At 36.5% G+C, this 14,273-nt stretch overlaps 1 protein-coding gene and 1 long non-coding RNA gene across 4 annotated transcripts in view; one reads left to right on the top strand and one right to left on the bottom strand.

Annotated features, from left to right (window-relative positions):
- LOC110119835 overlaps positions 1–14,273 on the bottom strand; it is a 34,442-nt gene that overhangs the window by 16,810 nt on the left and 3,359 nt on the right. Inside the window, exon 5 of one of the 2 annotated variants that reach the window (XR_002308334.2) lies at positions 11,106–12,430. The exons of the other annotated variant lie outside the window; for it this stretch is intronic. This is a non-coding gene — a long non-coding RNA (uncharacterized LOC110119835). Of the gene's footprint in view, positions 1–11,105; positions 12,431–14,273 lie in introns of those variants that run through there. 2 annotated transcript variants of the gene reach the window in all.
- Positions 860–11,195, top strand: LOC100644377. 2 transcript variants are annotated; one of them, XM_048412201.1, is made up of 3 exons: positions 860–1,093; positions 6,390–6,533; positions 7,131–11,195. In XM_048412201.1, exons 2-3 carry the CDS (start codon positions 6,476–6,478, stop codon positions 10,091–10,093), a joined length of 3,021 nt encoding a protein of 1,006 aa, XP_048268158.1. In that variant the 5' UTR covers positions 860–1,093; positions 6,390–6,475; the 3' UTR covers positions 10,094–11,195. The 2 variants fall into 2 exon arrangements, with proteins under 2 accessions (XP_048268158.1, XP_048268156.1); XM_048412199.1 differs by having other exon boundaries at positions 861–1,093; positions 6,390–6,504.

The raw sequence follows: 14,273 nt of genomic DNA, 5'->3' as shown, positions 1-14,273 counted from the left end.
CGACACGCCGGTGATGCTTAATCGCTCTGATTTCCAAGAAACGCAAGAGGCAAACAAACGACTGTTATCGCAGCAGGATACTATTGGGTTGGCAACTAAGTGATTGCGGATGTCGTCATTAGAGGCTATTAACAAAATCCACAATCACTCAGATGCAACTCCCAATCGCTCATAACCATTGCATACAAGAGTAGGATGATTCTTTGTGTCGTGAGCCTGAAAGCAATCTTATTCGATATAATTGGAGCAAGTGCAGGAATCGAGCAGTACTGTACACATTCGCAGAAATTATAGATACGATGTAAGTGTTCTCAGTGTACGAAGATGCAGATGCAAGGAGGGAAAATGATTTCTGCGAAGCATTTCCCTACAGAGAAAATTACAAACGAAAAAATGTTTCGACGCGTGAGAGATCGTAGAAAATACGACGGTTTCAATAGGAAACGTCGAAATGGGGCGAAAACAAAGAGAAAAAGAATTGCCGCGATAAAGGAAGCTATACTTCAAGAAATTAAAGATAATTGAAATGCTGGATTATGATAACAACGTAGCGGGTGTAGCAACATGAAACAAAAATAACAAATAGTCGAAGCTGTGAAATTATTTTTGCCCATCTTAATTTTTATATTATAAGAAATATATATTATATAATCGTCGGTATTCGGTTATTCTAACATTTTAATTATGATATTTTATAGATAGAATAAGCAAAAAATATTATTGTTCCTACGTTGGAATATTGAAAATTGATTCGTTACGTTTAAACATGTAACAAGGAGAATTAGAAGTGTTTATGTATTGAAATAATGTCGATTGTATGTAAAGGGGAAGTAGCTCCAGAAGTACCCAGTATGGTAGAGGCAGTCGTGTAAATCGCACAAATCAATGCGAAATCCTTAAATCGCGATATTCAGTGTAAAGATTTCTTACAGTTGTTCTTTTCTTGCGATAGATAACTACACATGATCTTACGTGCAGTTTTTAAATAATTATGTGTGAACTGGATTCTACAAATTGAATTATTGAAAATCTGTTGTGATTATATTATTACGTGAAATTACTTATTTCTGGCAACATGTCCCAGCTTAGAACGGTAAGCATTTAATACGATTATATAATAAATATTTTTTAAATAAACGGCTAGAAATTAAATATCGCAGAGTAACAAATCCTAAGTTCTAATTCAACGAGAATATAAAAAAATGCGTCTGTTTGAGATACCTATTTTCAGCGAATTTGAGTATTATTACTTTATTTCCAAATAGAGATACGAATCCATAGCTATTAGTATTTATTTCGAATCTACAATTATATCGAACGTTCTTCAAGATTTATAGAACTTGCAAGTATTACCAAAACTTTAAAGTTTTGATTCCTACGCCTCGATTTAAAGTTTTGACAAATAATGAAATGTATTAACATATCGTGTCAATAATACCAAATTATCCGTTTGATACCGTCTGAACCTTTGAATATGATTCGATATTTAAAAGTCACAATAATCTTAAATCTTTGACCTTGTGTCTTAATCGATTGTGAGCATTTAAAATTTTGAATTTTTCAGCCTGACTTAAACTGTCACGACCCATCAAAACATACGGCTCTACAGCTTAAAACTGTTACATCTTATAAATATCGAATCATACTCTATGCGACATGTTCATATATTTCATTATTTACAAAAGATATTTAAGAAACATAGAAAAACCTTTCAAATTACCATTGATTTGGAGGACACTCGAAAGAAATGATTTTAAAAGAAAGCTTTCAAAAGCACAAATAACCTTTAGCGAACGTCAGTGAAGAACTCAAGTACGTCTTCTATCTATAATAACATCAAATAACCTTAAGCATGTTTTAATGCTGTTGATTGAAATACCATAAATTGTATTTCTATTAAGATAGGAAAAAGACAATTTTTTAATTCCTTCGAAAAAATATTTATATTTAAATACATATTGCCACTAGGTTTACGGGACCCGTCAATTTCACGGATTTCAAACTTCGAAATGAATTATCTCAAAAATTTTAACCACTTTGCATCGTAAATTAATCATTTCGTCTAAAGGATTTATGTACACAATTATTTTTTCGTAAGCTTTCTAATTTTTTAAATCTGTATGTAGTATACCTATCTGTACGAAACCCGTCAAATTGACGGACTAACTGATTTCATAAACAAACCGTTTTTCAAAGATTGTGCAAAAGTTCAGTTATTGTAGACATTTCCCATTATTGTCTCCGCTTATTGTAAGTAGTTACAATAGGATAATTGAATTTGGACACAGTATTTTCTTTTTTTGATTAATCCTCCGTTTCTAGCAATTATGAGTAAATCCAAGAGATATAATAAGATATTGAACATAATTACAACATCAATGAAGATTGTTCTGAGGATACCTCCGAAGAAGATCAATATGAAGTAGACCAAAGCGAAGCTGACAGTGAAAGTTCTGAATACACTGAAAGTGGAGAGATACAAGGATCTTCGGATAGTGAGGAGGAAAACTTTTTGAAAGTGTGTCGTAACAAGTAAAGAATACGTATTTTTTCTAGTTTTAACTTCGAAGATGAAAAGACGAGTATTCCAAGCACATCCCAAAATGTAATGGGTGGGGACATAGTGGATAAAACTGAAAGCAGACAGATCTAGGTGTAGGACGCCCGTTCGTATGATATTCAAGGATATCGCAGAACCTACTGGCTATGCTAAGAGAAATATTATGTCGGGTGGTGTAACTAGTGCTTTCAAATTGATAATTGACAGACACATAATGGAACACATAAAAGATTGCACTGAAACCGAGACGCATCGAGTTTTGAAAAAAACGAACAATCACAGTTTCTGAGTTACGTAGTTTTGTAAGAATTCTATATGCTCGGGACGCATATGAAGCGAGATCATTGAAAGCCTTCGAAAGATTACAAACGCAATAGATTCATTGCTGAAGGAGACTATAACGCCAAACATACCCAATGGGGCAGCAGACTTGTCACAGTAAGAGGCAAAAATTTCTTGAATAGCATAAACACCAACAATCTCAACTACCTCACCACATATGAACCCACATACTGGCCCACTGACACTAACAAAATACCTGATTTACTTGACTTCTTCATAACTAAAAATATCTCGCCAAAATATGTCCGAATCAACTCCTCGGCGGAACTCTCTTCTGACCATTCCCCCGTTATAGCATCAATTAGTTCAACAATTATCGAAAATCCACCTAATGGCTTTATTCATAACCAACTCACCAACTGGCAGCTCTTTAGAGAAGTCTTTAATCACTCAACTTCAGCCTTAATTTCCCTAAAAACAAATGAAGATATCGAAACAGCCACGGAATACTTAAACACGAGCATAATAAACGCTATCCGCTCCTCCACGCCTACTAAGACTTCTATCAGCAAACATGAATATCCCCATTACGTATTTAAAAAAATCGCAGAAAAACGTAGACTAAGAAGAGTATGGCAGACCCATAGAACACCGGATGACAAACGCAAACTAAACAACGCAACTAGGAAGTTAACCAAAATCATCAAAAACTATAAAAATGATTGTTTTCAAAAATATCTCGCCAATTTGCCCTCCACAGCTGACTCCAACTACTCACTATGGAAGGCTTCCAGGAAACTCACGCGCCCTACGCAAATAATCTCTCCAATCCGCAGTCCGCGAGGTGGATGGGCGTGTAGCCCTATAGAAAAAGCCAACCTGTTTTCTGACCACCTATCTAACGTATTTAAACCTCATTCCTCCAAAATTGCCGCGGATATTACGGAATACCTGCACTCTCCCTTCCAAATGTCTCCTCCTATTAAACCCTTCATTTCTATAGAAATTATAGAATTAATCCGTCGCCTAAATCCCAGGAAAGCATCGGGGCATGACCAAATATGCAATAAAGCAATCAAGGAACTCATCACATCAATTTTTAACGCAATTTTCGCCTTGAATACTATCCTAAGGCTTGGAAAATATCACTGATTACTCTCATCTCTAAACCCGGAAAATCAATATATGAAACTAACTCCTATCGCCCAATTAGTCTTCTACCTACTTTGACAAAACTATTCGAAAAGATGCTAACGAATCGATTCCTTTCACTCCTAGAGGATTTGAAAACATTGCCACATCATTAATTCGGTTTTCGGAAGCAACAATCTACAATAGAGCGAATCCATCGCATAACACACAATATCAGCCAAATCTTAGAAAAGAAAAAATATTGCTCAGCGGTATTCCTTGACATTCAACAGGCATTCGACAAAGTATGGCGTGAAGGGCTTCTATACAAACTTAAAAAAATCCTATCACACATCTACTACTCCATCCTAAAGTCCTATCTAATCAAAAGACAATTCATGGCTAAATACTTAGACGCCACAACCACAACATTCCCAATAGAAGCTGGCATACCTCAAGGTAGTGTCCTCGGACCCCTGTTGCTCTCCATCTATAATACATTGCTGATTTACCAATATCAACAGAGATAACTATAGCGTCATTTGCTGACGACACAGCGCTATTAGCTTCCCACGCAGACCCGATAATTGCTTCATCCAGTCTCCAACGATGTCTCGACTCTATGGAAAAGTGGTTTCATAAATGGGGCTTCAAAATTAATGAAAACAAATCCATATATGTAACCTTCACGCTACGAAAACAAACCTACCCTCAGGTGACCATTAACAATATAACAATTTCTAACAAGGACTCAGTCAGATACCTGGACATGACTCTGGACAGGAGATTAACATGGAAACAACACATCACAGACAAATCTAAGCAACTCAGGGATAAACTTAAAAAATTCTACTGGCTCACTGGCCAACACTCCAACCTAATCACGCAGAACAAAATTACACTCTATAAGAGCATAATAAAACCTATCTTTACCTACGGAATCCAACTATTGAAGCCCAACTATTTCCAACATTGAAATACTTCAACGCTTCCAATCGAAAACGCTAAGATCCCTAATAAATGCACCCTGGTATGTTACCAACAAAGCAACACATCGTGACCTCAAGATACCCACAGTCAAAGAAGAAATATCAAAAGATAGCAATAGATATAGCAAAAGAGTCATCAAACATCGAAACCCCCTAATTACTAAATTACTTAACAAGTCAGACCAGATCCGCAGGCTAAAAAAACACTATTCGTTAGACCTAAGCACAAGATTCAACTAGATATTTATTAATAAGTATTAACTTATTATAAATAATTAGTCATGTCACTGCGCCACGCCAGAGAAAATTACTCAAAATTCTCAATGCAAGAATTGATTGTAAAATACTAGTAAATAAAAAAAAAGAAAAGAAAATATCCGAAATATAGAACAGATTTACAAGCAATAGCCAGACTTGTTACAAGCCATATGAAAACGTCTGATGACCAATTACTTCCAACGAAAGTCTGATTCAGGTTTACGCAATATATGTCGAATATGCCTCATATATTTGGCATTAGTTTTGGTTTGCAGTTGACGTCCAAACAAAATATATTTTGAATGGTTTACCTCATGTGGGGAAAGATGAAACTCTATGCTCAGGAGAAAGAAGGACAAGATGACATTGTTTTCTTCAAATTTATATAAATCAGAAAACTGCACGCTTACTGTGTATAAAAGTGAGCCTAACGTAAAAGTCCTCCTTCTAAGCACCAAACGTACAGGTATACAAATAGAAGACAATTATAAACGTGTTCCAGAAACCATTGCTTTTTATAATGAAACAAAGTTTGGTGTGGACGTGGTTGACCAGATGGTACAAAAAATATAGTGTGAAAGTAGGGAGTTTCCGATGGCCCTTTCAAGTTTTTTTTCAATATTTTAGATTTGGCAGAGATAAACGCGTGGATACTACGTAAAGGGAGCACTGGATGAAAAATATCCAGAAAGAAGTTCATATTCTGTCAAAGATCAGACGCTTCATCTCTGCCACTTTCAACGTCCAAAGTGCGAAAAAGTTGCCAAGTGGGCTACTGCAAAAAAAAATAGAGGCAATACAAAATTCAGTATATTTGTAAAAAATGTACTCAATAAATATGATTACCCTATAGCGTTAATGTTATTGTTATCCGTGATAATTAAAAAAAAGACTTTTTATTTATTAATAATTTATTTAAACGTGAAGCCTAATATTGTTCAATTCAGACTTAATTTGAATAAATCGATTTTTTAAAGAAAATACGCATTTTCGTTTACCCGTCAATTTGACGAGTCCTCGTAGAAATAGGTATATAAAAAACGCCCGTAAACGTAGTGTTAATATCTGTTCCGCGGTATGGAATTTATGTTCGCTCAAAAGTTTAATTAGACTATCTGATTAGAAAAGAATTACGATTTCTATTCTTGACAAAGGTATCTGTTTTCCAGGATGCTACGAGATTGAATCAGGACGATGGTTTAAATCCTGTCGCTTTATCACCACGAAGGGAAGCTCCTTGTTTCTCCCAATCACAATGGCGGCAAATCCTAGCATGTACTTCCGGTTAGTTTTCACTCTTGATGTTACGTCAGGTATTTATCTGTAATTTTAATACGCAGACTGCAATTTCCTTTCCTTCCTCGAATTGATGTTTCATAGTGGTGTTCGTGAATTATTTCTCGCTTCTAATGACTTACATACCATCGTTTAAAGTAGCATTTCTATTCCATCCTTCATTACGATAAATTCAACATTTCGATTCTGATATTCACCGCACTGATTCTTTATTTTATTCACTGATTATTCCATCATAAATCGAATGTGAACTTTTATATATTTAAGAGAAATCTGATAGCGAAAAAATGTACATTATTACACATTAATACACCTAGACTTATCGCAAGTCTCTAACAAATTTTACTTCGTGTACTGTTTTACTTAATGCACATAATGCGAATGGATTAACAGATTAATAATAAAATAGTTAAGAAATAAAACTAGTGGAAAGCATTCCAGCTAACATCGCGAAGAGTCCAATTACTCATAGCCTGCGGTATGTATTAATTATAAATATATTAATAGCATATATTAAAAATATAAGTTTGCGTAAATATACGCAGTATTTTTATAAAATAACCGCACTACAATTACCATATGCTATATATAGCATTACCTGTTTCTCATTCCAGCAATGCTAACCATGGTCGTAGTCGGTACAATCAACGGATGGACAATGATTTTTCTTCATTATCTAATAGCCGAGACCGACGGCATGCCGCTAACGTTAACACACGACGAATATTCATTGATCGTTTATTTGACAGTATTTGGTTCAATAATCGGTTCACTTGCGGCTGCCCATTTGGTCGATCGCAACGGTCGTAAAAACTGCCTCCTTTTATGCAGCACAATATTCAGCATAGGCTGGTTCATCATCTACAGAACAACTTCCGTGCAAGAGATATACCTTGCTCGGGTGATTCAAGCTGTAGGCGTTGGTATTGCCCACACAATAAATCCCGTGTACGTGTCAGAAGTCGCCAGCAGCAACATCAGAGGCGCCATAGCTACTGCAATTGCACTGAACGTTTTAAACGGGATAGTGCTAACCTGCGCCTTACATCTCTGTATGACGTACAAGTCACTCATTGCGGTTCTTGTAATAATATCCTTTATGTCCCTCTTCTCGAACACGTGTTTCCCCGAAACTCCGTATTTCTTGTTGGGAAAAGGTCGAATGCAGCAAGCATACAAGTCGATAGCATATTACAGAGGCATCGTAGATCCTCGCATAGTGGGAATCGAACTAGATGCTGTACGTGCACAAGTAGTACCCTCACAATCCAGAATCAATTTAGCCTCACAATCCAGAAGCGATTTACCCTCACAATCCAGAAGCGATTTACCCTCACAATCCAGAAGCGATATACCATCACAACCCATTAGCGATTCACCCTCACAATCCAGAAGCGATATACCATCACAACCCATTAGCGATTCACACTTACAATCCATCTCCTCAGTACACTTAGAATCCATAAGCGATTCACACCAACCATTCACAAGCGAAATATACCTACCCTCCACGAGCGAAATACAGCGACCATCCACAGGCGAAACACACCAACCATCCACAAGCGAAATACAGCAATCATCCACAAGCGAAATACAGCAATCATCCACAAGCGAAACGCACCGACCACCCACAAGCAAAACACACCGACCACCCACAAGCAAAACACACCGACCATCCACACTCCAAATATACAGACGATCCATACGCAAAATACTCCGATCATCCATAAGCGAAACACAGCGATCATTCACAAGCGATACACTGCGATCATCCACAAGCGATACACAGCAATCATCCACAAGCGATACACAGCGATCATCCATAAGCGAAACACACCAACCACCCGCAAGCGATACACAGCTATCATCCGCAAGCGAAACACACCGACCATCCACAAGCGATACACAGCTATCATCCGCAAGCGAAACACACCGACCATCCACAAGCGAAACACGCCAACCACCCGCAAGCGAAACACACCGACCATCCTCAAACGAAACACGTCAACTATCCTCAAGCGAAACACAGCGATCATCCGCAAGCGAAACACACCGACCATCCGCAAACGAAACACACCGACCATCCTCAAACGAAACACGTCTACTATCCTCAAGCGAAACACAGCGATCATCCGCAAGCGAAACACACCGACCATCCACAAGCGAAATACACCAACCATCCACAATCAAAATTCACCGATCATCCACAAGCAAAATACGCCGACTATCCACAAGCGAAACACACCGACCATCCTCAAACGAAACACGTCAACTATCCTCAAGCGAAACACAGCGATCATCCGCAAGCGAAACACACCGACCATCCACAAGCGAAATACACCAACCATCCACAAGCGAAATACACCAACCATCCACAAGCGAAATACACCAACCATCCACAAGCAAAATTCACCGATCATCCACAAGCAAAATACGCCGACCATCCACAAGCGAAACACACCGACCATCCTCAAACGAAACACGTCAACTATCCTCAAGCGAAACACAGCGATCATCCGCAAGCGAAACACACCGACCATCAACAAGCGAAACACACCAATCATCCGCAAGCGAAATATACCCATCATCCATAAGCGAAACACAGCGATCAACCACACCCGAAACACGCCGATTATCCACACCCGAAACACACCGACTATCCGCAAGCGAAACACACCGACTATCCGCAAGCGAAACACACCGACCATCCACAAGCGAAACACGCCGAGTATCCTCAAGGGAAACACACCCAGACCCCACATGCGAAATACACTCACGACCCGGATGCAATTTATGCACACAATTCAATGTGGATTCACGCGAATGGGCTTACATAGATGAGGTAGGCATAGATTTGAATAAATATACCTGGTCAACCAAGCTGCGAGCAATACTAGAACCAAGCAACATAAAAGCTCTGTTTATCATGCTCGGCTTGACCATGGCACAACAACTTAGCGGAAATTACATCACTATGCAGTATCTGCAGGTGTTATTTGGCAAAGCAGCGATCAACAGCGATCCATACAAAATGATGATTATATTCTACATTTTATGCATTCTAGCTGGCGGTATCACTATCGTAACAGTGGAATATTATGGAAGAAGAATACTTATGATTCTGTCTACGCTTGGGACGTTTTGTGCATCGACTATTTTAGCAAATTACCTTTTCTTAGTTGAACATGAGTTTGTCATTTCCATCGAGCCTATTCCCGTATTCATCTTACTAATATATCAAACAGCGTTTCAAATTGGTTTAGGTACGTTACCCAATGTTTTCCGATGCGAGTTATTTCCTACGGAACTAAGAGGCTTTGTTGGTGCCATCATTGTGATTTTCGATAATATAATTGGTTTTATCGTGTGGAAACTGTATCGAGTGATTACCGATAAAATAGGATTCTATGCGATTTACATGACCTTCGCGATATCATGCGGTTTGGCATTTCTGATGGTGTTCAAATGGGTACCGGAAACAAAAGGAAAACCATATTGCGAGATTAAAGCGCTACTAGTTGGTGAAACTTTGAATTCTTCGAATGAAGAAGTTAGAACCAATGCAATGGATTCGTAGAATATGGCAGGAGAAATTGCACTGTACGTCTGTGGCACGGTGTCTACTTGCACGGAATATTTTATTTCTCATTTTTATTAGTATAACGATAAAGATCTACAATTTTATCACGATATGCAATTTTTTTAGTATTTTTGTAGTAGTTTTCTTCGTTTGTTCGTGTAATTTTAGAAATGTGTCTAACAAAGGTGATGGTCATTTACAAACATATCTATCGTATAAATTAAATTGCATTGAACTTAGAGGAATGCATGTTCTCAAACTAAACTTTTTATCCATTTCATAACACGAACAATGTAAGAATATCAATTAACTCTTGCTAACTGAAAAATAGTTTGCAAAAGTAAGAAAAGTAATATATTAAAGAATGACAAGGTGACATAATACGGACAAGAATAATTTTTAACATCTCCACTGTTATCTATGCTGTTATTTCTTGTTTGCAATATATAACATATGCTAATATTGTCACAATAAACAGCAGGTATGCCGAAAATGTCAGTATTTATGCTGAAAATAACACAATATAATTAACATAACACATTGCTAATAAGTACATCTATTACATTGTGCTTGACGCTGATAAGCATATATATATATATATATATATATATATATATCTACTATTATATATATGTAAGACATGGTTTCTTCGGCGTTATATTATAGTTATTACTGAAAAATATTTGAATATGTCAGTTCGAATATTATAGTAATTACTGTATCATGGCATAACGATAAATACCTAGCTTTGTTTAGAAGGAATTCTATCGAAATGTTGAATGTTATTTTCAGTAAATACTGGCTACAATAATAGTGTTCACTTCAGAAATTTATAATATTTCCTACTTTCAATATACGATAATTTACACGAAAAATTAAATAGCGATAATTTTATAAAGTTTTGTCTATCAGCAATTATGTATTTATTGTACACCTTTTAAACAAATATCTTATTAAAAAGCTGCAAGAAACATGGAGTTCCTACCTATATATAAAATCACAAACAAGATTTTGAATGTTCTATTTCATTTAAGTTTTATTGTAGACGAATTTATTACAGACATCCGTAGTGGAAACTAATTAAAGAAGCCCGAATGAAGACGAGTCAACTGTAATTCCAAATACGGCTAATGTCCTAAACCTACGTCATGCGAAATCGGTAACGTCGAGAACGATATTAAAATGGTAAGAAAACCACCAAGTTTACTGGGTAAAGTACTCTGACTAGCGACCTTCTTTTCCACGGGACCATCGCCCCTCCTCTTTGCCAATATATTACTAATTTTGTATAAAAGAATTCGGACAAATTTTTTTTTGCCATTCATTTGCAAAATATTAGTTTTTTGATCGTTATGTAAAACAAACAACGAAAACAGCTGTAAGAAGGACCGAAACGTAAATTTAAAACTGAAGGTAAAGGTCGAGTTAAACCAAAAACTAAATCACATTAATATTATAATTCTCTGTGAGATGGTATCGATATTTCAGACATTCACTATTATAAAAGCGCAACTAGACGTGACATTATATGGGACTCTATCACGTGTTCTGAAATAACGATATCGAAAAATATCAGTGTGTTTCGCGCTCTTTGCAACTCATAACGTTGCGCCGCGGCGAATGTAATTATCTCAAAAGGGTAACTCGCTACATTTCCATTATGTGATCGTTTGAATGTGCTCCGTTTTATATACTTGGAGTTAGATTATGAAAATTTATAAATGATTATACAATATTCTGATGGAGTATGAAATTTAAAAAAGAGATTTAAATAATAAATTAATTATCCTGATAATTAATCTAATACAATACCATCAATTCCTAACTTTTAAATCAACGATTGAAATATATGATCATACGGCATGGTCGCTCGCGCGTATTCGGGGTGCATGCAGGTAAACGTGCATTCCATAGCTTTTTCAATTTGTAAGTTGCGCCAAGAACGCGCCTGTTCTGGTGATTGCTCGATGTTTGCGCGGGATCCCGGGAATTGTCGACGCGCCTGTGATGCTTTCGAATCTGTTAGGGATTCAGTCGTGGACTTGCAGTCCTGTCCGATTGGTACTTCAGTACTAGGCGATGGACCTGCAATTTCACGTCCTGCGTAATTCTCTTCGACTGTCACGGGAGTGGACGCCACTCCTTCAGTTGGAACTGTGCATTCGTAATTCTGTTCAGCGATCCCTCCTCGGCAGGCCCATGGTTAAGTAAAGTCAGAACTCGACATTCTGGCCACTAGGTTGAATGTCGAGGTCGATGTGCAGTAATAAAGAACTCATGGGCGAATCTCGTGCGTAGTCACCTCCGCGTGGTGAGATCTCTTAATTGGTACCGCTGCCCAAAAATTAATCAACGGATTAATCTTTGAAAAACAATATCAAGTCAAATACTACACTAATACAGTCCAGTTTGGATAACCGAATGTCACGAAGAGAATTTTGGATGATCTAGACTGGACTACAACGTATAACACCGTGGCTTACCGTGGGACATCGAGGTACACCGTCTGTTCGTTATCGCTAAATTATCGAAACAGTTTCATCGATAGATTGTATCACGAGTTTCTGATGGAGAATCAGATTGGATAATATATAATTAATTATTGGTTTGAAAATACAAAGATGAAAGTAGGAAAGATTTAAAAATTCACATATTTTGTTTCAGATACATGAAATTGCAATGTTATTCAGAACTGATTAAACGATTCAATTAATACTTATTACAGTACATTACTATACAGTGATTTATTATCTTGATAGTGTGTGATGTTTACTGAAGTGTTGTAGTAAACTATGTTTTATTTATAATTTCGTACAAGATTATAGTTTTAATTCAGACCAGTATTAAACTGAAATAGTAACGTCACATGCGACACGAAAATGGTAGAAAGAGGTCATGCGGTCCGCAAAATGTGAGAGTCCAACAAGCATTGAATATCGCGTCTATTCCTGTAGCCCGTCTGTGGTAAAATTATTTTAAGATAGGGAAAGATGCGTCTCATAAAATCTACTTTCACTACCTTATCTACTTAACCATTACTGTTAATTGTACATGCATAATTAAATGCATGTGTAAATTAATTAAATATTAAAGTACTTATTAAGAAGGAATTGATGCTTCTAGGAAACAGTACTTTTTAGCAGTAAAGATACTCTATCTAACCACACACCTGACTCACAAACGTTCCATCTAGTTCCTATCCCATCAAATTTGAAAAACTCTACCTGATAGAACATTTAATTTAATTTCAATACTTCAATTAGAAACCCAATGGTGTTTTCGTAAGCCCTGCATACGACATAAATATCCAAACATATTGAGTGGACTACCTTTTTGTTTTCGCAACACTAATTTACTAAATTCATATATAGAATAGAAAATTCTTAGGATAAATACGCGAAGAGTGGTCCATACAATAGTTGTAATACTAATTAATTAACTAATGAAAATAAAAAAATAAAAATATTTTAAATAGTAATCTATGCAGTCATATTTCAGTATTCGCAACACTAATATCAAGACGTCCAATGCAGCCATTTGGGAGACTGCTGGTATAACTGCGTCAGATGATCCAGGAGCAGGAACGTGCTTCCACAATCCAGTGGAATAGAACTGGGCATTGGGCATAATATGAGGGCGACACTGCTATAAAAAATGCGATCATTCATCGACGCAACTCTAACTAGAATATTTATTAAAACAATCGCGATGGAATACCGTAACGCTAATTTTTAAGGCAAAAATAAAATTAATATCCATATATAAAGATAAAATATTTTACTGTCTAGTTCAAGTTACAATAATATAAAATTAATCAAACGCTAATACTTTTAAATCTAATCTTTTAAAATCTAATTTTAAATGAAGGAAAAATTGTTAAGGAAACAAGGAAAACTCTAATACGTATTGCTCTGTCAGAAATTCTTAAAATTCATAATAAAAGTTGCAAAATAAAATCGCGATATCATAATTCGCAACTCTAAATCAAACGCGATTATCATTTTATTGCAACTCTAATTCAAACCGTAATCATTCTCTCGCGACACTAATGAGAAAAACCGCGATTTGCCCAATGTGATGATAGACCGATATATACATCGGCCAAAAAAGAAAAAAAAGTACTACTACTACTATATATACTAAAATCGAGCATAGTGACAAAGTAGTAACGAGAATG

Source organism: Bombus terrestris, chromosome 14 (genome assembly GCF_910591885.1).
Source record: "Bombus terrestris chromosome 14, iyBomTerr1.2, whole genome shotgun sequence".
NCBI classification, from domain to species: domain Eukaryota; kingdom Metazoa; phylum Arthropoda; class Insecta; order Hymenoptera; family Apidae; genus Bombus; species Bombus terrestris.
The sequence above is the reverse complement of the archived record's forward strand: the minus strand, read 5'-3'. Positions and strand labels throughout refer to the sequence as shown.